The 27,934-nt window shown below is 39.6% G+C and overlaps 1 protein-coding gene across 38 annotated transcripts in view; it reads right to left on the bottom strand.

The window, feature by feature from the left end:
* Positions 1-27,934, bottom strand: part of ptprk (protein tyrosine phosphatase receptor type K) — a 188,609-nt gene that overhangs the window by 40,957 nt on the left and 119,718 nt on the right. For all 38 annotated transcript variants that reach the window (XM_084091694.1, XM_084091696.1, XM_084091695.1 and 35 more), the window contains 6 exons: positions 10,864-11,166; positions 7,723-7,832; positions 7,365-7,566; positions 4,241-4,346; positions 2,675-2,948; positions 1,512-1,548 (listed from right to left, as the gene is read on the bottom strand). In XM_084091694.1, coding sequence (XP_083947820.1) covers positions 1,512-1,548; positions 2,675-2,948; positions 4,241-4,346; positions 7,365-7,566; positions 7,723-7,832; positions 10,864-11,166 — 1,032 coding nt within the window. The remainder of the gene's footprint in view (positions 1-1,511; positions 1,549-2,674; positions 2,949-4,240; positions 4,347-7,364; positions 7,567-7,722; positions 7,833-10,863; positions 11,167-27,934) is intronic.

Raw genomic sequence — 27,934 nt, 5'->3', positions numbered from 1 at the left:
CATTGCTGAGTATTTTCTCCTTAAAACTGCAGTGAACCAAAGACAGTCTCAAAAACACGCTTTGAAATCGCTGGTGTTTCTGACGTCACAAACGACCTTGTAACCAATCAGATCAACGTGTGATCGTCAACCAGTGTTCAGCAGAAGAAAGAAATTCATACAGTGTAGCTGAAATATTAATGTTGTTTCAACATTACCTTGGTAAATCAGTTGGCAACATTGTTTTACGCTGCTGTTACATTTCAGTATTTTCAGCGTTTCAACAAAAGTGATTTAGAATCAACATCACATTGTAACATTGATCAAACAATATTACCATTGATTATTTTTGTTAATTTCAATATTGATTCAGCATCAGTGATGTAGAATCAGTCACAGTGTAACGCTGATTCAGTCACATTACCATTCATTTCTTGGTGAAATCTCACCATTGTTTCAACATTAAATGCGGGTGCAAACCTGATATTGAACTAACATCAATTCATAATGTTGAATCAATAAGTGATACTGAACCATCAACACTTTGTAACATTCAATGCAATTAGCGTTGACGCATCAACGCTGACTCAACATCGCTTCAATGATTGCTTGATATCTGTGGGTATGGATTATTCATTCTTTATGAATTTTATTAGATGTATAATAAATGGCAGAGAATCTTCAGAGATCCCACAGTGTTTTGAGAAGGACTACTACACTATCAATTTAAAAATATAATAATTATAAATATTCTACTACAGCATCAGCACATGACTACAAATAGATATTTTATAGTTTTTTTTTTTTTAGACCAGGGATTGCAGTCACACACTCACTGACCAGCTTCCAGTGGTGTAAAAAGTACTGAGAAAGCTTTTAAAATAGACGTTTGAGATTTTCTCATTTTTAACACATGGATCTGATCCATGTACAGTGATGGTTATTATAAAAACACATGACTGTAGTCTGGAGTCTGTGTCTGAAAGCACCAGTTCACTGTCATCCTGTACTGTCCCTCAGAAGGAAAGTCAAATTTAAGTTTGATTGAGTTTGTTTGATTGGCTTGTTAGTCAAATTCGGATAAATAAAAATGCTATTTGGATTTTTTAATCATTGAGGAAAATGAAGTTTACACACAGAGTAAAAAGTCATCTTTTTTTTTTTTTTGTAAAAACAAAGTATTCAGTTTTATCGGAACTCAAGTACAGATTCGGGCATTTATTGCCACTTTACATTTTTTTTTAAATCACATACTGTATGAATTTGTTCTTTATATTGCAAGCTCACATAGTATAATTCAGAATATTTTACTCATAAATGCGATGCTTATGTAAATGATACATGCATTTGATGCTGAACAGAACTGGTTATAGGATGGTAAAGGACGATCAAATATCTCTCTATAGTCTGTCTATATAATCAAACAGTGTCCCAGTATAAACGCTGCTGAAAGCTCAGAGACGCTCTTACATCATAACACCAGAGACAGAGAGATGAGATTCAGATGCATGCTCTCAAATGAAAGGGCTTACCTTTAAATGCCAGTTTCAAACACTGCGTTTTACTTTCCTGAAAAACAACAACAACAATTTACAGTTAATTCTCAAAACTCGATTAATAGCAGAGCAGAATAACATAAAGATGTCAAAACAGATATCTGCAACGCATATCGAGTAGAACGACTGGTATTTTAATCTCTTCAAATACCCGGATGACGCACTTAATTAAGCGGAAAAACGAAGTGTGGGATGTTGAACTCATCAGACGTGGCTTTAATTACACAGTGGAGGGGGAGGGGCGATCAGACGAATGATGATGAATGACAAAATATCCTTACAAAATTCATTCACTACGCTCAGGGTTTGAAATGAACACCCGCCAACACGCCAAATGCAGGTGAAACTCAACTGTGGCGGGTAACGCTGTCAAACCACGAGCCAATTTGGCATGTTACTTATTACGTTTACTCACTTTGCTGGGGAAGTTCGTGTAAGCCAAATCTGTGCAGATTTCGTGCGTAAAAACTCAACTCGTGAGATCATGATATATTAAATACAGCATATTGTGCAGAATCTGCTCATATCTGGCTGACTTGAACACACACGTCACTACGCTATTGAAGCAATGGCGAAGATTAAAAAGCGTTTGCTTAACAGAAAAGACATTGTTATTTCCCAACATCCTAATTTTTTTTTATGTTCTTTGTACTGTATTGATCTGTCCACCTGAAACACATTTTTGGTGTAAAGGATGAGGATGAAAGAGGAAGGGAGGAGAAGGCTGGATGACAGGATTTTGTTTGAATAAGAAATGAATATATGAAATCCACATTTTATAATAAATATGTGCTGTGACGTAGTTAATCTGGTTCTTTCTTTGGCTAGTAGAAGTTCTGAATGGCTGGTAACTTACAAATCTAGTAGCCAAATTGGCTGGTGAGTGAAAAAGTTCATTTCAAACCCTGTCTACACTCATAAGTACAAAGCGTATAGTGCGTCATTTGAGAAACAACTTCTGAGCCGCTATGATCTGGACAAAAACTGGACTGCCCAATATTTCTACTAGTATTTGACTTGTCATGGGTGTGATATTGACTTTGTCATTTACGAGACGAATGTGATTTTGCTGAACAGCAGCGATTGAGCTGTACTGTCCGTCACTGCATGTGTTGATGTGAGTGCTGTCGTCCGCTGACCTTCTCCACGCTGCTGACCGCCTGGAAGTAGATGTTGTAGTTTTTGCGGGGTGCGAGGGGAGCGTTCCAGTAGCCGAGGTACGTCTTGTTGTCTCCCACGGTGAACGGCAGCGGTTCTGGGAGATTCCTGGGCGGCAGCTCCGCAGCGAAGTAGTACGGCAGGCCCGAGCTGGCGGCGGTCTGATAGGACACGGGCTCGCGGTAACACTCCCCGCCGCCGGCGTCCCGTCGGGCTCGATGAGGGTTGATCTCCTTCACCACGATCTGATACGAGCTGTGGAGGACCGACACAACATCACAGACAATCAGCACATTTATTCAGAACTCAACATCCCTCAGCTTTCACCTTTCATTTGGATATTGATGACACAACCAAAAGCGCAGACAAAATATAATTGATTTTGTTTTGAGATGATATTTTGGGATATTCATACTCTTGTTTAATTCATTCTGCTGTTTCCGTGTTTTTACTAGAGAAATCTCCTCAATCATTCAGGTTTCTATGGGAGTTTCTACACGGACGTCCCATTCACCAAAGTTACCATGTTTAACCTTATTACTTACTTTACCATATTGCATATGCAAATTATCAAGGCCTCTAAATGATGAACATGATCAAGACTTTGCATCTCCTGCAGTTCTCCTGTCTCTGATTGATAGTTTAGACTGTTTTATCCAGTAAAAGTCTTTCAGTGTAACTGTACAAACGTCCTCCTTCAGCTCGAGCTTCTCGTGTCTTTCTGTGTCAAATCTGACCTGATTTATCAAGCAAACGCAAGAATAACTTTGATATTGTTAGTAATATTTCACCTGGACTGAAGCGACTGAGGTTTATTCGATCATCCAGACATCATTTATTAGAAAAGTAACAAATATGATCATCAGGCTTTTGAGGAAGGTTTATTTGTTCATCTGTCAATCATCACTGCATTGCATTGCATAATATGATTTAAAACTACAGAGCTTTGATCATAAAACTAAGCATTTAAATATCATCTTATTAAGACATTATTGGCACAAATTGATATTTAAATGCATTTATGTAAGTATATGCTAAAGATGAAACTGATTTACATTTCAAGCATCCGAATTTCATCTTACTTTAATAAACTGTTCCTTTTTTTTTTTTTTTTTTTGTCTGACTATTATGTCAGGCATTACAGGGTTAAATAATTGTACATTTTGTATGTTCATATGAAAGACTGGGAAGACTGTGCTCTAATGGCTTCTTGTGCTTCACATCCATTTTTCCCTTCACTTTCCCAATGGTATTTTTCTGCATTTTCCGTACTTAATTGAATTGAAACGAATAATTTAATCAATAAATAAGTCTCTCCTCCTCTTCCATCTGAGGCTGTCTGTAGGAATGAGTCTGTCACATTGAAAAACCGAATTACTGAAAGACAGAGCGCAGAGAGAGGAAGAGGAAGAGTCTTTGTGCAAGTGTTGAGAGGAATACGAAACAGCCGAAGGAGAGACGGAGCTGAGAAACACGGGGAGTGAACATGGGAGCAGCAGCAGAGGATCGTTTCAGTCTGATGAACACACACACACTCTCACACACACCTGATAGGAGCTCCTTTAGCCTGGGCAGGTTTCAGCAGGACAGTGATGGTGGTGGCCGTCTCGTTCAGGGACGCCTCGGACCCATCATACTCCTCTAGAGTCGGCGCTACAGAGACAGAGAGAGGGGATGTGTCAACATTTTCCCATTAATACAATCCTGTGTCGGCGAAGCTTCCCAGAAACTCAATACTCTGTGAAGATTCAAGCTGTTCAAACTTCAGAGCAGTTCAGCTACAGCCACCCTGCTGAAAGACAAGCCACTGTTTGCAGGAAAACAATGAGCATGTCAAACGGCTTGATGGTATTAAACTTAATACTGTACATAACACATACATTCATACCAACTATATAATAGATGAACAAACTGAAATACAGAAATACTTGAGCCCTTGTCTGGCTTATGCTACTCTAAGCTATGTCTGAAACGTTGTATTTTGAGCACTTCTTGCGTTGTTTGACTCGCTTGCTGTATTCCTCATTTGTAAGTCACTTTGGATAAAGGCGTCTGCTAAATGACTAAATGTAAATGCAGTAACAGTAGTATTTATTACAACTAAATATATTTTTAGCTCAGGTCAATGCAATAATATTAACAGATACAACTTTATATAATAATGTATCGTAAATGTTGAAATTATGCTTTACAAGTATCTTTCATTGTTAGTAAATGTTAACTAATGTAGTTAACTAATAGATCCATTATTTTAGTATTATTTATATACTACCGGTATTACAGTATTTATTAATGTTTTGTATCTTTTATTTTTATATTTTCAGTTTTCATTTTAGTTTTTTTAGAAATTTTGTTATGTGCTTTTGTCCTTTTCATGTCTGTTTAGCTTTACTTTTTATTTCAGTTTTAGCTTTAGTAATTCATTTTAGTTTATAAGTTTTTGTCTTATAAATCTTTAAATGTTATTTATTTTAAAAAATATATAATTTTATTTCAATTAACAATAACGGTTCCCTTTCGAGGGAACTCACGCTGCGTCGTATGCCAACACTTTGGGGACTGTGTTCAGCGTGACTGAGCCACGAGGTGACACGGCACCAATCAGGATTGGACTAGTTGCACACATGCTTCAGACAGTCCCCAAAGTGTTGGCATACGACACAGCGTGAGTTCCCTTCTCAGGGAACAAGGGTTACAGACGTAATCAGAGAAGTTTTTGATAGTTTTAGTTGACAATACAAACACTAGCCGCGTTTCCATTACCCTTCAAATTGAGCAAATTGAAATTGCGGATTGAAAATACGCCCAATGGAAACACGTAATTTTTGCAAAAACTCCCATTTATGCAAAAAAGTTTTTGCGCTCGCATGAGGAGGTTTTTCAGGCAATTCGAAAAAGAAATATTTCGCAAAACTGCAATGGAAACAGTTTTTGCGCATTTACAGTCACCTGACAGAATGACGCGGTGTGTTTGGACAGAATACGAGACAGAGCTCTTAAGAATTCATAATAGACAAAATAATTACAGCAATAATGGATTCTAAACCTCAAATAAATGCCACAATCAAGACCTCGAAGCAGATCTGAGGGAGAAACACCCAGAAACACCTCATATGTGTCACTCACAAGTATAATAAGGGTCGTTCCTCACCATTAATGCTTGGAAAACACACATACATCTCCTTCGATTGGGATTAGTACATAATCATTTTGGAATGATTTTACTGATTGCGAGAGGAAAAAATAAAGTTTTAGTCGCATAACATCGGTTAATGGAAATGCCGTCATTTCTCAATAGTTTTTTTTGTCGACATTTAGAACTACGCCTACTGTAGCTATAATATATATTTGCTCAAAAAATCAGAAAACACACCAGACAACCACAACATACACACATTCACTCACTCACACACACACACACACACACACACACACACACACATCCCACAATTTCACTCTGCATGAATAAGTCTATTTGTCTTTCTCTTCCTTTTCGAAAGCATGTTTTCTTCCCTCATCCCTGCATGTTTTGTTAGCTCCACCTACACTTCTCTCACTCGCAACAAATCTAAAGTGATGTATTTCTGAAATGCTAGGAAATCATATTTGCCCTGATCATGGCTGTATGACATCTGCGAGCGGTGAAGTGGCAGAAAGCCTGAGGGGACGTGATGAGGTTACGCTCCTCGTCGCTCATTAGCACAACACAGGAAGAAGCTTTTACATTCAATTCAGCTGATTACAGCCTGCAATCCAAGATCCTCACAGAAGCAGATGCAAATTAAAACAAACAAACAAAAAAAAAAGGGCTCATTCATCTTTACAGAACACATTATTTATTTTTATTTCAATTAGTAAACCACAAATGAGCTGACTTTGGTTAATGCGGAAAAAGTTATTAAAATACTGATTACACTGCACAAAAAAAATAATAAAATAAAATCACACATATATTACAAAAAGCTCCAAAGTTCTGGGTCAGAATTTTTTACTTTTATTATAAAAAATACTTTTATTCAGCAAGAATGCATTAAATTGATCAAACGTTACAGTAAAGATATTTATAATGTTACAAAATATCTTTTTAATTGTCAATTCATCAAAGAATCCTAAAAAATAAATGTATCACAGGATTTCCACAAAAATATGAAGCAGCTCAACTGTTTTCATCATTGATAATAATCAGAAAAAAAATTCTAGAGCATCAAATCATCATATTATACTGATTTCTGAGGGATCATGTGACACTGAAGACTGGAGTAATGATGCTGAAAATTCAGCTTTGATCACCGGAATAAATTACATTTTACTATATATTCACAGCTATTTTAAATTGTAATAATATTTCATGGTTTTTACTATATGTTTGATCAAATAAATGCAGCCTCAGTGAGCAGAAGAGACTTCTTTCAGAAACATGAAAAAATCTCACCGACCCCAGACGTTTGAACGTTAGTGTCTTTGCAAGTAAAATCACTTCATTTCAGAGAGAATAAAAGTATGCCAAAGATTCATAGTTTTCTGCCATCTCTTTCCATACCAACAGATTCTCTCAATCGTAATAGAATTAATTCTCCTGGTGACTATAGATATGCGAGAATCTGACTTCACAGCCTGAACAAATAGTCCAATCAGAAGATGGGATGGAGTTTGACATACACAACAACATACCTGATATGTTGGTGGTGACATTGAGTGTGGTCGGGGGTCCGTACCCCTTGCTGGTGCTGGCCCGGATCAGGAACTGGTATGTGGTTCCCGGGTGCAGCTGTGTGAAGTTGTGTCGCGAGGTGTTCCAGGGTAACGACACGAGCACCGGCGGCCTCAGCAGCGGCACCGACGGGTCGAACGAATGAACGCTGCTGTAGCTGATCTGGAGACAGCCAACACATAACTCAACACATGCAGCATATACAGGGGATTTATTTTTAGTTATTCATGATAAAATACTAAGAAATTAACTTGTATGTAAACATGGTTCAAGAGAGCACAAGTTTGAACACAAATCTGACATGTAAAAGAGCTGTACCTCATACTGGGTTATGATGCCGTTGGGCTCCAGAGGCTCTTTCCACTGCAGAGAGATCTTATCCTCAGACGGAGTCGCTCGCACAAACTCCTTGGGAACTGGACCGGGAACTACAGCACAGACAGAGGAGAAACTGAATGCTAGCAGAACTGGCTTACTGAGAAACTATGTTGGCTGGTTGTGTCTTACAGAATGTGGAGAATTTGCCATCAGATGTTTGGCTACAAACTGATATGCGTTTATGATGAGCAGTGCTGATACTAATATCTGAGCAGGAAAATGAGGCTGATATGCAGTACCAGGGGTGTCGCTATACCCTTTTTACCAGTGTAACTTCCTCGTGCCTCAGACAAATATTACTGATTGTCTGTCAACGAAGATTAGCATTTAGCGACCTCACACTGTGTCCTAAACAGATGTGACGCCGTGGAACGCGATAAAAGACGTCTTTGTGTTATGTTAATCAGAGCTTTTGTGCAAACCACCTGCGATGATTCTATTTTTTAAACGGTTTCTATTTCTGCAACATCACAGCGGGAACAACAAAAAAAGTATGACAATGATAATCTCAGGTACTGATTATACTGATGTTATAGAGGTTGAAACTCTCTCCACATCCTGATAGCAATCAACAATATACATACATCTTCTGTGGAAGTCTAAAGACCAAAACATGTTTGTCCAATCATTGCATTTAGTCTGAATGATTGGCTTGTAATAATTGATTGACTCGGTTGCGAGTGCAGTGCGTTTGCAGAGAGACTCCGCCCACACGCTCTTCTAATTGGCTGTGGTTTTTGATTGATTTGGTTGCGAGTGCAGTGCGTTTGCAGAGAGACTCCGCCCCCACTCTCTTCTGATTGGCTGTCGTTTTTGATTGATTTGGTTGCGAGTGCAGTGCGTTTGCAGAGAGACTCCGCCCACACGCTCTTCTGATTGGCTGTGCTTTTTGATTGATTTGGTTGCGAGTGCAGTGCGTTTGCAGAGAGACTCCGCCCACACGCTCTTCTGATTGGCTGTGGTTTTTGATTGATTTGGTTGCGAGTGCAGTGCGTTTGCAGAGAGACTCCGCCCATACGCTCTTCTGATTGGCTGTGGTTTTTGATTGATTTGGTTGCGAGTGCAGTGCGTTTGCAGAGAGACTCCGCCCATACGCTCTTCTGATTGGCTGTAATTTTTGACTGATTTGGTTGCGAGTGCAGTGCGTTTGCAGAGAGACTCCGCCCACACCCTCTTCTGATTGGCTGTAATTTTTGATTGATTTGATTGTGAGTGCAGTGCATTTGCAGAGAGACTCCGCCCACACGCTCTTCTGATTGGCTGTAATTTTTGATTGATTTGATTGTGAGTGCAGTGCATTTGCAGAGAGACTCCGCCCACACACTCTTCTGATTGGCTGTAATTTTTGATTGATTTGATTGTGAGTGCAGTGCATTTGCAGAGAGACTCCTCCCACACGCTAGAAACACTGTACAATACTAGTGAACAGATCTGACAAACTGGACTGATTTTAAGATCCTCATGGTCATTCTGCTCCCATGACTGAAATGACTTTGGATGAGAAATATAAATTGTGCCTTCATCTGAATTCCTTTTTATTTAAAGAAACAAAAAAAGTTTTGGCACAATGCTAATTCTGTACCTGGCTGGGAGACACACTGGCTAAATGCAGGATAAAATGTGATACAAGTATGAACTTATATCACATTGGGCCATCAGCACAACAACACATAAGAAAGGGGCAGATATGATGGTACACTGGTAGGAGCGTGTCAAAACAAGAAACCGTTCGCTTCAGAAATCATTTGCATATACGCAGAAGAATACAAACGGTGTTCCTAAACCTGGGTTTGCCCGAGGAGCCGCTGGCGGTGGCCTTTATTGTGCTGCAACACTGTTCACGTCAAGGCGACTGACGGAAAAAGTTCTGCAAGCGATGTGCACGTCCCAGATGTGTCAAGAAATCACAGCATCTAACCCACTTATGACTGTCAGGTGCGCTTGTGTTCAATATATCCCTGCCTTTATCCTCATTTGAATTATTTGCCTCACTCATCTTCGAAAAAAAAGAAGAAGTTATATTTATACATTCCTGACATGTTTTGATCTGTTTCTCCATGAGAGAGATGTTGCATGAAGAGGCTTTAACTGTCAGCGTAACCATGTAAACATTTTAAATGGGCCAATGCTACTCTTGATCATTTGGATGTATTGTCAGTCAGCTGATCTTTAACATTTCAGCAGATCAGTGTGAGAGACGTCTGGCCGATGACTGGTGGACACAAATATAAGGGTGTGTTCACACTTGTACAGTAGTTTGTTTCACTTGGTTACTTTGGTCTGGGCCAAAACCCAAATAATTATACATTTAATCCTGTTTAAATTAGCATTAACTTACCGAAGATCAAAAACAATGCTGTGTTCTGGGCTAAATGCGCTCATTGTACAGTATGTGCAAACATATGATGATATTTTGACCAGCTGAGAACTGATGAAGAGCTTGTAAAATGTGTAAAGAGTCAAAACAGCAGCAGGAATCCCTCATATTGTGACATCACGTCCTGTTTTTGGTTCGTTTACATGTTCATATTTCAGTCGAACCACACCAGAATTCGTTTGGAAGTGGACTGCAGTTCGTTCTAATCGAATCAAACCTGTGAGCTGATACACACCCTAAGAGAACAGATATTACCAATATCCTGCGAAATTAAAAGGCATTGAATGTATTATTTAAATATTTTTTAATAAAAGCAATACAATTGCAAATGATTATAGTAATTCTACAAATCATATTTTTATTGTAGTTTTATTTTTAATACGCGCAGAAAGGCCAGTTAAACCAGTAAGAGCTTTGTCCCTACAGCCATACGGGCTTTAAATAAATAATCCTCTTAAAGTATAGAGACATCATCCATTGGTGTGTTGTGCTCTTGTCTCTGTTGTGATCCCTGGTATCTATTATGTGTCTATGTACTATGTCCTATGTGTTTGTTATGAATGCACCGACTGTAGAAAAGAATTTCCTCTTTGAAGACATCTTTAATATGTCTTAATGTTTAATCACACCTATGGGTTGTTGAATATCTTATATGTAAGGATGGGAATCCTGCTGTTGAAAGGAAGTGTTTGTAGTTGTCGTACCGTCCTCCTCCGTCTGGATGACGGTCTCGTCGCTCTCCTTGCGTCCCTCCGGGTTGGTGAGGATCATTTTCAGGCTGACGTTGGTGTTGGGAGGCAGGTTTCCCACCACGTGTCGGGGGGCTTTGGGGTCCATCTCCAGGCAGTCGGCTTTGCTCTGGTTGGGGGTTTTGTGGTAGTGGTAGCAGATGGTGACGTTGAAGGTGTGGCAGCGGGTGATGTTGTAGCCCAGTGACTCCCAGTCCACGGCGATGTAGCGCGCCTGCGTCTCCGCGATCTTCAGACTCTTGGGCGTCCGCATGGGTTCTGAGAGAGAGGATGAGAGACGGGTCAAAACATTGTTCATTTTTAAAGAGGTCATGAACTGAAAAATAAAAATGTCCTTGATCTTTTGACACATAAGAGATCATTGTACTATAAAAACATCCTGTAGGTTTCAGAACTCTTTCTCGTTAGTCTAAAAACAGCTTATATTGAAGCCAATATGCAAAAACAACCGGTTGTGTAATGCGCCACTTTATTACGTAAGTGCGGGTAAACACCACCTCCGCATCAACACCTGCTTCTACAGCAACGCCTGTTAAGCCCCGCCCACTGATTCACACATGTAGAAGGTAAATAACGAGGCAAACGCAGGTCTACACAGAAACCTGAAAATAATGATAATAATTAAACATAGCATGAAAATAATCTGTTTTTAAAATTGTGATTAAATTATATACAGAAAGCGATCAAAGAACGCTCCCTTTACAATCGTCTAAGCTGTCAATCACACAGCGCGAGTTTATCTGGACACTTGTCAAAACTCTCGTCAGAGGGTTTTATCAGAGGGATAAAATCAGGAAATCGCAAAAATGGCTTTTATTTCAAATTATGACAATTTTTGATGTAAAAAAAAAAAGTGCACCTCAGGAAACATTATAAAATAAAATAAAAAATCCAGTTTATGACCTCTTTAAAATGTAATTCATAAGTTGTCACTTTCCTGGAGGCAAAATAAAACAGTGATAACATGACACAGATCCGTTGATTTATTTAACTTTTTGTCCAAGATTGCTTGCCATATCACCTTATGTCGAACCACTTTTTTGCTGTTTCAGGCTTTTGTCTCTTTTTTTTTTTTGTATTAGGAGATCTGAATGCTAGTTGTGGACACATGAGATCCAAGTGAACGGTGAATTTTGTTGCCGCCTGACTGAAAGTCGGCATGAAATGAAAATTCACCTCATCTATTTTCCAAATGCATGTTTTTGATTCTATTGTGAATGATTCATCCATGCATGTTTCATTTTCAGACAGCTTATGTTCAATGAAACGGTCATAACTGGATCTTCTGGTGAAACGTCAGTCTTCTCTCCACTGACGTATGCAGGATTCTCCAATCATTTAGTCTGATTAAGCCCCGCCCCTTTCTTAAAATTGGTTGCAAGCTCACATTCAGATCCGCCTCCATCCAATCAACAACTGATGGACTGAACCAAATCAAACCCTATGTTTGTTTGATAATCAACAGAACAAAAGACCTGACGCTACTGTTTTATAGCAACAGAAAAAGACATTCAGCACAGGATTCATAGAAATGCCTTGTTTAGTTTTAATCTCTGCTTGAATAGCCACATGACCACACTGACAAACAACCAGAAAACTCACACACAATCCACAGCATTTGATTTTATATTTCTCTTTCTGATGAACAAATTCAGAAAAGGCTGAAGTGAAAGGAGAGGCTGATCTGGTATGAGCGGCGCGAGGAAGACGGGAAGTGTTGTGAAAGCAAATGAGGCACCTGTGGACCAGATAAAGGCTCCTTCATACACACACACACACACACACACACAGATGCAGACGTTTTAAGCCTCTCTAAATTAGCCAATACATCAGTGCAAGAGAGGGTTCATATAACGCCACCCCATAATGCATCAGTCCAGCACTCCTAGATGGTTTGTAATTACTGTAACTAAGTCATTTATCTGTGCCATTCAGTTCGTCAGTGTCATTACTACAGAAATACACACACTGCATCATGCAACACACATGCAGCGGTGAATAGACACAGATGAAACGCTGAGGGGTTTTAGTATGTAAGAAGATTGTTCTACGTATGTCCAGTGCACTTTGACCCTAACATTAACCTTTACTCTAACGACAATCTGTGCTTACAGTCAGAAATCAGCAAACGTCTCAATAATGTGTAGCATCTGCTCCAAACTGCTCTGTTCCAAGCCTTAAATGACCTTTGACCTCAGAGTCAGGCAGGACCGAGCTGAAGTGTGTGGGGTCAGTGACCATATGATCACACACTGAGTCGAGGACATCACACACATCAATGCAGAAGGTTTTTCTATCACAGTAAGAAACGCTTCAGGCGCTGGACGACGCAAATTAAACCACACGTGTTATTATTCAGATAGCTGACTCTAAACAAGAGGAAGCTGACTGTAGACATGTTCACATTATAACGACATTGTTTCAAAGCAGCTTCACGGAGAGTCATACGGGTGTGTGTCGATAATGCCTTTAACACACAGATACATGACGATGATCCTCAGACTTTAGATCTAGCTTTATTGTGTTTAGCAGATTCAGTGTTTCGGGCACACGTTCAAGTGTGAGTAATGTCACAATGAAACGGTAGTAGTATCTGGAAGATCAAGTTATGGCATTTTGATTAAACATTATGGGCCCTATTTTAACGATCTGAAACATAAGTAACAAGCGCGAAACGCAAGTAACTTTGTGGGCGGGTCTTGGGCGCTGTTGCTATTATACCGGCGGGATAAATGACTCTTGCGCCCGACGCAAATCTAAAATGTGTTGGTCTGAAGTAGCTTCATTACTCATAGGTGTGGTTTGGGCGTAACGTGAAATAAACCAATCAGAGCCTCATCTCACATTCCCTTTAAGAGCAGGCGCGCTTGTTCCATGGCGGATTGCTATTATAACGGCGGATTTGCCAGGCGCGCGCCAGGAGCGGTTCACAGCCGAGGAGACCGACGTTCTCGTCAGGGCCGTAAAACACAGAGAAGTGACATTGGGGATGGAGAAACACACCCAAATTAGCTTCGGTTAAACAGGCGTATAATAATTTGGGTAAATGTGTAAGCTAGATTTATTCACATCTTCATGAACACCACAATGATTTCCCTCGTGTGGAATATTTTTCCTTGTAATAATGTATGATTTGCAAAAATGTCAACGGCTGCGTCTGTGTGTAGATGAGAGAAGTAAAGTGTATGTACGTTGTGCACACGCTACATTGATTATGGCCAAGCATGCGCCCTTAAAATAGCCTCTGAATAACACTGACTTTAGACTCGGTTTCTCCTGGTCTGTGGAGGAATTGTTTTCTAAACCTGCAGAATAGCACCAGGGAACGTTTGCGCTGGAACAAGCCTCCTCTTTTCGCTGAACCGCCCCCAGGAGCGCAAGTTCATTCCCTAATTTACCGGCGTGCGTCTGTGGAGGGAAAAGTCCGCTGTGCGCGGGTGCAGAATAGGAATGATAAATACATATTAGTCTTTTTTTTTTTTTTTTGAGAAAGATATTTTGGATCATCAAGACTACTCACCAAAATAAATAAACAAAATAACATGAAATACTGATGAGTGTACATTTGATTTATTTCTTAAAAACAGCACACTATTATTAATATATGTATATAATGATATTATTACATCTATAAGACTATATAACATGAGCGATTAATCAGATGCAACTGGCACTGCCATGGAGAAAATCAATTGAAATTGTCAATTACATTATAGTTTACCAGTAATCATACCAACTCAATCTCACGGCAATTCAAAATTATTTTATGTTAGTGGCTAATTCGTATGATTTCATACAATCTAATTTGTACGTTTTCGTACGATCGGCTTACGCCCCAGTGACGCGGTGGAGCTTCATGCTTACTTTTTTCCTAAAAAATGCCACGTTTTTGAATAATTCACATCGTACAAATTCATGTGAAATCACCACCTCATTAAACAGTGACATCTTGCTGTGTGCGAGATTGGGTTGAATCATACACAACGTTTGCTCACAGAAAGCCATCACTGACCAATCACGGTCAACTATTCTAGAAAGCTGTGTAAACATGAAACCCAGTGTAAGTAGGACATCAACTGAACGCCAGTGGCAGGTGAAGAAAACTCTGGGGAAGAAAACAGACGCAGAAAGTCCAGATCAACGTGTGGCGTGTGAACTGGAGCCACACCGAGGGCAGAAGACTAAACCAAACAGAGCACACACACACACACACACACACACGAGCTCAGGAGGTCCTTTCCATGTAGTCTAATTAAAACGCGCTGCTCTGAATACAGATGAGGAGCTTGTTAACACAGGACAGTGATTGGCTGTTTGCTCAGAGCTTATTAATAACAAAGCCTTTCCCATCATCCCTTTGGGTGACAGTTCGTCTCTCTCACTCATGATTGTCATGAATCTTCAGGAAAGCAAAGAAAAACAAGTATTTTGTCTTGATTTTAGAAAGATAGCTAAAGCGGTTTCTCTTCTGCCTGTCAGGCCAGCATCATTAGGCAGATTTAGTGTCAGTGTCCAATAGCTGTTTCTGCATGTAAAATAAAGTTTCATTTAAGGCACGAGATCAACGGTCCAAGCCGTCTGTCTGCACGTGTTCACAGAACAACATCTGCATCACCACAGACACACGATCACTGCACTGATCAGCTTTGCTGTTATCCGCCATTTTGTCTGTGACTTGCAAACCTGTTTTTGTCAAATTCCCACCATTATGGTAAAAAATGTGTTGTTATGGTACACGTAATTCAGACACTAGGTATCCAGAGTGGCTAGTGAATGGAGTTTCGTTCATTTATATATCCTAAACCTGCACATTTTAAATGACTGTCTGAAAGCAAAACATCTCTACATTTGCACAAAGCAAATGATAGTGGTATACAGTATGGTGGATGTTTTTATAAAGTGGAATTTATTTTTGATTAAATATCACTTTTTCGGTCTGTATGACCTTTGTTCATCTTACATGACATTACATTAAATACAAAGAGAACAGCATATACATGCAGTAAAGTTAACTTATTTATTTTCCCGCCAGCAAGTTGCCAGCCAGCGCCAGCACCAGCATTTTTGATCATATTACAGAATATTTTGTTGAACAAATATCTAAACATACAATATATCAAAATAAAAGAACAGAACCTCTGCTTTTAATAAATAAACTATTCTAGCTTCATAGATATTTTTTTTTAAGTTTTTTTTTAACATTTTGAACAAAAAGCTGAGAAAAAAAGGACTTCGTCCAGATCAGATTCAGACCTATGATCAACACAGATGGAGTAGATCGAGTCCATCAACACCCACATTTCATTCAGTAACATTAGGCAGTTTTGATTTAATGCTGTTAAATGTTGATGATCGCGTTAGATTACTTGTGCATCAGCAATGCTTCTTCTTCGCTTGTTTTTGGATCAGGAGATTCAGTACTCTTTCAGAAGATGTGTAACAGCGCCCCCTACCGTATGAAGTAACAGTGAAAACACGTAAAGCCGGAAAAACTTGTCAATGGCAGGGAAAGAGTTAAGAAAAAAAAATGAGTTAGTAGTTACCCATGTTTGCATGTGAAGCGTCCATTACAATGTTTACAACATGTCGACTGTCAAACTTCTTGACACAGAGGCAGATTTCCCCTTGTAATTTGACTATTTTCTCATCGTCTAACATTATATTTAGTGTTTCAACATAACAACCAGCTTGGTTGTGAAAGCTTGTGCTCTCTGATTTCTTTTTTTTCTTTTTTTTGTCCCCAGAAGCATAAACTGTATTTGAATGAATATATTATAAAATCATCACCTTAAAAAGCAGAGGCAGTGGTGAAGAAATCCCTGGCTATCTTGAGGTCAATTAAAAACACATTTCTGTTAGTAATAGTAATCTTTAAATGATGTATTAGTTACTAAAGCTTTGATGGCTGTCGATGTGATGAATTTAGAAAAGCGATTCATCTCAGAGGGTTTTACAATCCAATAGCTACTGGCTGAAAAGTCTGCAAACTCATTTGATCTAGTTTAACGTTAGGCTTTCGGTTTGTGAATGTGAGGACGAGACAGGCAGCCAGACGGAGAAGTCTCCTGAGGTTTTAATTGGGAGCTCTGCCACCGGTGACCCCGCAGGATGACCAAACATTAGTCCTGACTTACTTCGGGACGGCCCCTCATTGCCACCGCGGCCCTGGGGTCACACGCAATAGAGGAACCGTCCCACCCCTCGCTCTCTCTCAACAACACACTTCTAATAACAGTGATGTTCAAGCCCTCGTTCTCTCAGTCTCTCCGTCCGTCGCTTATTCAGAAACAACAGAGGAAAACAGAGAGAGAGAGGAGGAACAACACTGAGAAAGCTCAATAATAAAGCTAAAGACGTGTCTCTAGGGCCAGTTCAACTCAAAAACAAGTCATTATGTGTGTGTCAGTCATGGCGGACAGGGTTTGCACGTCTCTGACAGGCTGATGTATCGGATCCTTCTATGATGAGACACAACCCATGCTTAAAACACAAAGCACAGAGCCTGCAATCACACACACACACACACACACGTTCGGCTCATTAAAACCCACTCATTATTCTCCAATCTTCTGCTCATTCTGATGCTTTTTCCTCCCGGCTGTTCTTTTCTGATGATTAAATGCATGTATCTGCAGCTGTGATTGTATTAGATGAAGAATCTCTAAAGAAAGACAAACACTCTCAAATCGACCGGCCGCTCGTACAAGCACCAATCTTGATGTTTATTCTATTAAATGAGATTTTTCATCAGGATTACAGCCGCACACTGTACATACAGAATCCCAATAAAGCAATAAACCACCAGAGACTGCAGTGGGCGTCTGGGAACCAGAATCTGAAGTCACGCCAAGAGTCGCTTTATTCTGTGGATGTTATAAACTCAACCGCGTAATGCTTTAGATTTAAAAGCAATCATGTGGTAATGTCTGTTTATGATCAAATCAAGTGAATAAAATAATGAAAAATGAATGGCGCTTCATCTCGTTGATTATTTTCACTTTTACTTGGAACATGATGGACACAAACTAAAAGATCAGATTTTTCTGATTTTATAATAACCCTAATATACAATTTGTCTGCCATTTAATGTACGTCCGTAGCTCATTTTAATGGTTCATAGCGACTTGACACATTGAAATAGATTTCATCTGATGTTTTATTTCGGCTAACAGTCTCAACTGTAGTCCAAACTACAACTTTTATCGTACTATTTCAGCATGTCTGTTACTAGTTTTCCCATTGTTCCCTTCTTGTTGTGCACACATACACACACACATCTGATCAGATTCACACACAGAGACCCTTCAAACCGGAGGAGCCGAATCCATCTCATGACTCTCTCAATGGTCATCATATGATTATGGATCTCTTAAACAGGAGGGGGGGTTCGAGCGACTGTCGCCGTGGCGATAAGGAGATGTCACTCACTGTCGAGTAAAACCCACAAGAGAGGAAATTTATATGCATCCAATTCACACCCACGACCTGTGATCAATTCAGCCTGGCTGAAGAAAAAAAACCAACGTGAATTTAAGTGGCGAGCTGAAGGCTGATAGATCCCTGACATCCTCCATCAGTTTAAATGTCAAGCGAGCAATAAAACGTAGTGGTGAACAGCAATGAATTGCTCTGATTTGGTACGGCCCATCAAACTCAGAACCACACACACACACACACACACACACACACACACACACACACACACACACACACACACACACAGATAACATTTTTCCTGCCAACAATTACCAGCCTCCCTCTTCCTGTCTCTCTGAGCTGGGATCAATACAAGTGGAGAGCTGCATTAAGTTGCTAGATTAAAGCATTACTCCTCTGTAATAAAGCTTTATTGATCAGCTACTCCATGATCAAATGCGAGCACACTTCCCTCAGCCACGTCTGCACCGCACACGACCCCAGTCACTCGCTCGCACACACACCCTGTCCGTACAGTCCGGCTGAGGACAAATGCTCTGTGTGTTCCCTGTTTTCACCTGTAATTACGCATCGCATTGTGTTGTGTTTAGGGTCAAAGCAAATGTCTTCACTGATAATGAGCTCATTATCTTTATTTCTTGCAGTGCAGAAGTCAGTCACCCTCCAGAACTGATCATGACTACACACAGTCCTTCCATACACACCTTACTCATCCATTGATCGCATGTTCTTCTGCAGCTAACACAATCTGAATCAGCTTCAATACTGAGGTCAAACACACCAAATCTACTCATTTCAGTCATTCAGTCATTCAGATTACACACACAACTGTAATTAGGGAATATTAATATTGACGACAACAATGATATTGACTGGGAAAACCACTCACTGATGTTTTCTGCCTCAAATTAGTAATACATTCATAATTATTCAATGTAGATTCAGAAACCATTCAGAAATTCTGATATTCATGACAATTCTTTAATATTTTATCTTGTCATATATAAAAAATATATATGAAGCTAAGCTGAACACAACAAATGACAGCATGCAAAAACCTCTAAGTCCGTCTGACATCTTTTCTTTTAAATGAGCATTTTTATCAGGCTCCTAAGTTTAGGTTCAGTATTTCACTTTAATGGCAATGAAAAGGTTATTACTCAGTGATTAAAATGCTTAATTTTCAACAGTGTCACTGTAGTCGATTCCTTGGTATTTAACTATGGCCTTTTGCTACAGTCCATGTGTGGATTTTTTTTTTGCAAAAAAGTTTCACTTTGTCGTGGGTGGAATAGAGCTGTTCCTGAAAGTAGGTTATGCCTGTTTCTGTCAGAGTTACAGCACACACACACGGAAACACTGTTGTGTTTACATGCTACTCGAAATGATGAGGCTGACGACGTTTCCTTCTGCCAGTGACTGAAACTACCACCATCATACTTCTCCATCTTGTTTAGTTAAAAATCTCTTTAAACGGGATAAAAACTGGCTCATGCACACGCCGTCATTCATCTTGAAATCATATGACTCGATTTGTGTCTTCTGATTGGTTCAGTACACATAGAGGATGTTGCTAGTAAAGGGAAGTGGCGTTTAGCGGTTTCTGCCAACGAACTGGTGTTTCTGAATGGGCTGAGGCTGGGTTTTAGCAGGTTTGAAGCGATACCATGTGCGGAGAGCATTCGCTCAATATCATTATCTTGTTTTTGACAGAGGTGGTGTTTAGCAGCTGTGCATCATATATTCATCTGTCCTGCTGTATAGTTTTTACAGGTCGAGCTGTATGCTTGATTTTGAATGCAGTCAGTGAACAGATAAAAAGTCTATTTCTTGTCTTGATGTATGCAGCGATGGTCAGTCAAATCAGACTGCAAACTCACACTATTCTGCTGTCATCTTCTTCTTCATTTATATGGCGCTTTTAACAATGTAGATTGTTCCAAAGCAGCTTTACATTGATAATAGGAAATTAAAGTAAAGTGTTTTGGCTTTATAGCAGCTCTAGAATAAAGTTATTGTCCAGCTAAAGTTAGTTTGGATTGATTTACTTCTGTCGCATCGATCATTAGTTATTAACTTACACAACACCGTTTTAACAGAAAACTCTTAAGTTCTTTCTGCGCAAACTTCAAAAGCCGATGGCGTGCACATGCGCATTACGAGTTCAGTCTGTAGGTATGCGCAATTTCTGTCGCACTGTAGATTCAGCAGCGACACACTGCAAGTTTAATAGATATCAACTAAAACTCCTACTACCAACAAGCCCATCAGAGAGTGACATTTTAAGACAGCAGAGCCATTGATTTGATTAGAAAGCAGTATTGTTTCCCACGAGGCAGGGCTTTGTGTCATTGTGTGTGTGGTTATAAAGCGGTGGCATCTCCAGCCTCAGTCCAGCAGCACAGATCAATGGTAATCTCATTCACAATGACTTCTCAATGGCACAGCCACCTGATGAATAGACCCATCGATTTGCTGTTGTTCTGCCACTTCACGCAGGTGAATACACATCGGCTCTTTTTGAATTGGTCTGTATGGGAGGAAAATCCTGGAGCTTCGATGTCTCTTCTGTGCTGCTTTAATCTGAAGGGTGGCGAAAGTGAAAATCCGCCTTTTTCGTGGTTTTACATTTTCTGAAGAAAGGTGTTTGCCAACACAAACCTCACTGGAACAACGATAGGCTGTTGGGTATTATCGTCCACTAGACGAGAATAGTTAATATAGCCCTATTCATACGGGATTGGTTTTACAATTTTACCACAGGACGTCTGTAATAATAATGGCCAGATCTAGCCTGGATGCCAGCCGAACTTAGCACCGCCCACAACATTTGAGGTCGGGAAGTTCGGTCTGGACTTGATCCGTTGTGGAGCAACTATGCTCGAACCAGAGCTGTTCGGACCAATCAAATTGTCAGGGCGGGCTTTATACGATGATGAACAGATGATCAACAGTAACGTAATTATCCACGTCACCAACGAGCGCTTTGGTTGAATTCGTTTACAACAAAGATGGCTGCCGCTGGAGAATTGAGATTTCACGAGTTCACACTTACAAATAAGTCAGATAGAATAAATGCATATTTGGCGTGCTGTCTGAGGAGATGCTCCGGGCTCGGTATTCGGCCCGAACCCAAAGTACTCCCCCCGTATTCCTGGCTGTGGAAGAACAAGCCGAGAGTGAGTGGAGGGATGCTGAAAACTGTCAAGGAATGTTAAGTGAGTTGACAGAGTGAATATATAAATGCTGATAGGGTAGACATGGTAATTGTTTGATGACAAGTTGATTGGATTGATTATTTGAACGTGCTCCTCCCGAACTTTGTTTATGAAACATCATGTGTAGATTCCGCCATCACGTCTGTTATAGAAGATATCGACAGCGCATTCATTTTAAAAGAGGAACAGAGAACCCCGATCAAGGAATTTGTCGATCGGAAAGATGAATGAAGAACATACGTCACTTGCTCCGTTGCTCTGATTGGTTTTAGGTCTATCCAATTGAGTGCAGAGGCTTTTTCTTTCCTGGTTTGGTAGAAACACAGCCCAATGGAGCAGATCAGACTCATATTCACCGCTTACTGTCACCGCGTTGCTTCCTGAAATATTATGTGCGCAAACACATATAACCTATATTTATATATAAAACAGTAAGGTCCGGTTGAACGATGTTAATTAAATACAGATTGGATTATGTTGGTAATGGGTACTAACCTAACGCTAAACGAAGTTTCGTGCCTCTAACAAGTGCTTTCGATCTTCTTTCTGATCTGAATGTTATGTGGGAAACACTTGAGTTTTGCCACAGACTTGTCCCACCGCCTAGAACGCAACTGAATGCTTTTCCAAGCGCCTCCATACTACTATTACTACTATTAAACAGGAAATTACAGAATATTTTCATACATTTTTACAGCGGGTCTATTCACATGGGATTAATATTACCTGAGGTTATTTTTCCGGACCTTTTTACAGAAGGTAAAAGCTGCAGTAATCTTTACTGACATTGTCCGTAATGATTACTGAGATGCACATTCGGACGGGACTAAAATCACTGAGAAGCTCTGATAATAATGACTTTACCCCACCTCTCCAACTAGTCTTTTGTCCACAATGAAAACAAAGCCAAAACAAAAGCCAATAAGGTAATCCGTGTTTGAACGTGACCCTTCAGTCATTCAGCATTCATCTCTCCTCGGGCTGTTGAGCGACACAGTGATACTTCACTTCCTTCAGAAGCTCCTGAAGACGGCTTTAAAACCGCCAAACACGTCCTCCGACTACTTCAGAATAAACGAGCAGCGAGAGCGCGTGTGTGTATAAATGAGAGGTTTACAGGGGCGACACTTGATCACGAAGGCAATTTATCCTCAAGTCCACATAATGGAGCAATGGAAGAGAAAGAGATCAGAGTAATAGGAGGCATTTCATTTAATTGCTATAAATTGGAGGTTCAGGGAATGTGAATGCAATTTTGAAGGGCTGTTTATCGGACCGGCGGATCTTAGCGATAAATGTGTGAGCTTATACTGAAAAACTCTCCCACTAGAGATGGGAGATGGATGGCTTTTCTCAAACAGAGGCATTCAATACGGCCTCGTCCATTGGCCTATTTGATCCCACCTTATAGGTTTCATCGACAGGTTTCCTCTAGCATACTTGGCCAACACAAAGACAGTCTGCCCACATACTTCCAGTAATCCCATTACTCAGGGAGCCGCACATGTCCAGCACAGTGTAATCATGGGTAAAGATCCAATACTGGTTAGCTTTAATTATGCATTTACACCACAAGTGAGACTCCCTGTGGGCCGGAGGGAAAGAGAAAACAGCCGAGAGAGAGGTATGTAATGGGCTGCGCTTCATAAATTTCAAGACAATCAATGCTGCAGTCTGCTAATGGCGCGTGCATTAGCTAAGAAACAAGCACACACACACACAGCAGATGCACACCTATCTGACAGTGTGCGCTCCTTAAAATATGACACCATCAGCCCTTTATTATCATCCCAGATTTGGCTTCTAAACAGCAGTTGTTTATGGTACATCCACAGATGTGGCTCGTGTTTGGACTGTAAACTCTGACCAACGTGAGTCAGATGCTAAATATCGCTCTATTTCACCCGTCATGGCAGTTTAATTCTGTTGAAAACAATTCTGCTTCCTTCTGAAACACTGTAAGTGCGGGCTAACAAAGAGAAAAGTGTGCTGGGCTGGGCTGACGATATTGATGTCTCGATTAATCAATATCAATCAATTCTCGGTTTGATGAACCAATACTGATTGATCTTTTTGTGTTAACTTCTCTAAAATGATTGGTAGTGTGTGTGCCTGCCATCCAATAATCACTATAAGCTTTGTGCTTTGATACTTTTGATATGAAACAAAGTATCTGCATGTAATTCCATCAATAAATGTGTTGTTGATGCTCTTCAATGTGTGGCGACAGATCTCTGTAACGCCTCAAGAACCGTTCATCTCTTCCTCTTTTCTACTAGTTACAGCACCAAATAAACATGATGAACATCAGAAGGAATATTGAAAGTTACAGAACAACTTACTGAAATGAATCATGTCTCATGTAATCCACCAAACAGTGTTTAACTGTGGAAAGACGTCAATAAAACAGCTTGAGAACAATATGCATTATATTTACCTCAGAAAAGCCATTCAATGAATATAAACTCAAAAATCAACTCTAGAGGAGCATTTTGATAAATAAATGCACTTAATGCATATTCTTTATATTTTACCTTAAAAATAAATCTGTTATGAAAACAAGCCTCTGTTTAAATGTTTATATTTCAGCAATAAATCGGAAAAGAAACATAATTATATAAATTAATTTAAAAACTGCCTTATGTGCAATTTAAATGTTTTCAAGTGTTGATCATTATAAAAAAAAAAATAGCAATTGAATTAATAGATTCTGTAGTTAATTTTAAGCTTCAATATTTTAATAATGTATGAACTGACGGGATTCCTAGTATAGTTTTTTTTTTTTTTTTTCTGTACCTCGTGTATATCCAAATGAATCGAATAGAAATCAAATCAAGAGTTTGTGAATTGGAAGCTAATCAAATTGTGAAATCTGTGTCAATACCCAGCCAAATTCATTACATATCATGTCTTTTGCATGTGACTCAACAAGCAATCTGAGTATATACACAGAACATGCCAGTTCAGGTAAATTACATTTCAGCCCAGATAAATCAAAGATATCACTGTGAAAGTGCATGTACATTACTAATATTTCCAGATAATTGTACTAAAAGTCTATCACTGACCTACATAAATGATGTTTTAAGGTCTTTATAATTAATGACTCTAAATTAACATGTTAAATTGGCAGCCCTAATACTTATTATATCTCGTAATGTATATCAATGATATGAATTATGTTGTGTGTTGAAGGAATAGCTGGTGTATGGCAGGTAACCAGGCACCTGTGAGTGTGTGTTAGTGCTCATCGCACAGATCAGCATGAGTGAGCTTCTGGCGTTAGCACTACTTCACACACTCAACTTATTATCAACTTATTATCTTTTTCATATATTTTTTATCAGATTATTTTCTCATTTCAAAAGTGTTTATCTCATGGATTTCATGAAATAAACGCCAAAAAACTTTTATTTAACTAAACATTAAAGCATTTAACTAAATATTATTATTTATTATTTTGTAATAAATATTATACTATGTTATGTTGTGTCACTGAAGGCATTGTTTGAGCTGATTCATATGAGAGTGTGTTTGATGATTAGAGTTCACTGGCTGTAAAGCTGCAGACTCACTCCAGTCTACACAACACCAGACCAGAAGAGCCAGATCCTCCGCTGGTTAGGAGAGCGTACTGGAAAAGCTACACCTTTTTAAAAACAGATGAGCTTCTGTAATGCTATTCTGTAAAAATCTGACATTTCTGAAACTTAGTACAGTTATACTACCAGAATAATGATTTCTAAAGGATCACGTGTCACTGAAGATGCTGAAAATTCAGCTTTGATCACAGGAATTCATATAACATTTTAAATCTTACTGTTCAAACTACAATCTGGCCTATAGTTCATAAATGCCAGAGGAGAACTGGCCCCCGACTGAGCCTGGGTTCTCCCAAGGTTTTTTTTCTCCATTGGGTCACCTGATGGAGTTTTAGGACACCATTAGGTCACTTGATGGAGTTTTCGGTTCCTTGCCACTGTTGCCTTTGGCTTGCTCAGTTGGGGATATTTTGGGGATATTAATTTAATTTTATCAATCAATAAATTTACACTAGAAACAACCTTGTTGTGTTATTTTGGTTTAATGCTGTGAAGCTGCTTTGATACAATCTGTATTGTGAAAAGCGCTATATAAATACACTTGACTTGACTTGACTTGACTTGAGGAATAAATTACATTTTTCAGCACATTCACATAGAAAACAGTTGAAATAATACCTTAAAATATGACTGTATTTTTGCTGAAATAAATGCAGCCTTGGTGAGCAGCAGAGACTCGCTGTCGAGCGCGAGTGCGTTCATCTGCTCTGCTTTACACTGCAGCTCACAGAGTTTATATGGTAATGTAGTCTGAAACGCAACAGTAACGGCACAGCAAAAACACACAGTTTCTGGTGACTCCATTCAAAGTGCTGCTGGAAATTAATCAGCGGCCAGATGAGACAGCGAGCGCATAGATGGGCAATGATGTAATGAATTTATCATTCTCTGTCTGAACAATATCTCCATCTGATCGTAATAGAGCTCTCTGGAGAGGGTGTGCGTGTGTGTGTGTGTGTGTGTGCACTATGCTCATGTTCAGAGAGCGAGCTGTGGAAGGTGCTTCACCAGTCGCTTAATTGAAAATGTTGATGTGTTGATCGTTAAGGGGGGCTGCGAGATTGCCCCGTTGCTTTATGGGTAATTGATATGATGCTGCTGTGACACGCTCACTGTTTCATTTTCCCCATGGGAATAGTGTGAATTAGTTTTTTCTCTTTTCTTTCTCTCCGCTCCCTCGGGGAGAGACAGTGGAAGGCGACACGCTCGTTTTTTTATGATTATCTTTTCTCTTCCTCCCTCGCTCTCTCATGTCCGCTGCCACTGAAGAAGTGATTTATTAGCGCTTGTCAGAGGAGGATAAAAGGTGAAACATAATCAAGTGTGGGATGCACTGAGGCCTGCGTGTGTGTGTGTGTGTGTGTGTGTGTGTGTGTGTGTGTGTGTGTGTGTGTGTGTGTGTGTGTGTGTGTGTGTGCACTCTCAAGCCTTGAAAGAAGAATGCTGGATCTTTTGAATGTCCTCCTCTTCCTCTCAACAAAAGCTCTGGATTGAATATTTAGAGGCTCGCTGGATTGTGTGGTTGTCATGATTAAATCAGCATCATTGAGAGAACTGAAACTACCCGAGCCTTTGCGATCAGTGAATTAGTCACCAGGTTTAATGAACATTCATTTAGAACATTTAGTTTAAAACTGAAGTGTGGATATTTAGTAGATGCTTAAATAAAAACAGCAAAACTGAAATCAAATCAGTAGTTAAACTAAATCAAATCAAGGGCATAAATATCACTCAGATAAACAAACTTTTACAAAAAAAAAAACCCAAAGTATAATATTTGCCAACTTACAATGAAATGTTTCTGCAAAAGAACTAAAGTAGTTGCTGGTCATTCTGGCGCTTATGTTCGCTGCTCATTTAACTTCTGCCCACACAGCCTGAAGAGTTATTCAATTAGATCAAAAATACTTCTTTTTATTTAATATAACATATACCGCTATATTGAGTGCAAAAATACAAGAGACTGTCGATTTTAATTTAATTTGATCTGGGCTGTCAGGACATACGAAACACACTTTCCCCTGAACATTCTGATACATTTCAACCTATATTAAAGTCTATAGGCACGTTAGTGTGTGTGTGTGTGTGTGTGTGTGTGTGTGAGAGAGAGTTTGTGTGTGTGCGTGTGCGCCGTGTGCGTGTGTGTGTGTGAGAGAGAGAGAGAAAGTTTGTGTGAGAGTTTGTGTGCGTGTGTGTGTGAGACAGGTGGCACAAGTAAGATGAAGGACTGCTCACAAACCTCCCACTACCCATAATCTCACTCTTTCGCTTGTTTATTTGTGAAAACAAAGATTATGGTCTGTCCCTAGTTGCCTAGTAACACATAAGGGCCCTCTGTGCTTCCTGGCGGGAGGGAGATTTGAGGCCTGACAGTAGAAAACATATGATGATGGAAAAAGCTTAAACTAATCCAGCTCTTCACACTCTAATAGTCCTGCAGACGAGAGACAGACAGATGGAGGGAAGCCACAGAGACGCTCGGAGAGAAGCCATATTCAGGAGGAAGTGGGATTTTATTAGGGCTTGAAACTGTGGCGGTGTGAGTCTGGTCTCTCTTTCTCTCCCTGAGTTAATGTCATTGTTCAAATGTTCCTCTTTCGTACTTCAAAAGACTTGCAAGAATAATTGAATCATTGTAATTCTGTGGTGCTTTATGTCATTTCACAGATGTTCTGCTCTTTTCCATAATGTCAGCACTGACTGTCAAGCTGCAAAAATGATAAAAACAGAAAAGGTCCAGATGACTTGTGTTCGATATTAAGAGGAACA

The sequence above is a fragment of the Abramis brama genome (assembly GCF_963993115.1).
Source record: "Abramis brama genome assembly, chromosome: 18".
Taxonomy (NCBI): Eukaryota; Metazoa; Chordata; class Actinopteri; order Cypriniformes; family Leuciscidae; genus Abramis; species Abramis brama.
Note: the sequence above shows the minus strand (reverse complement) of the source record. Positions and strands in the feature narration are given on the sequence as shown.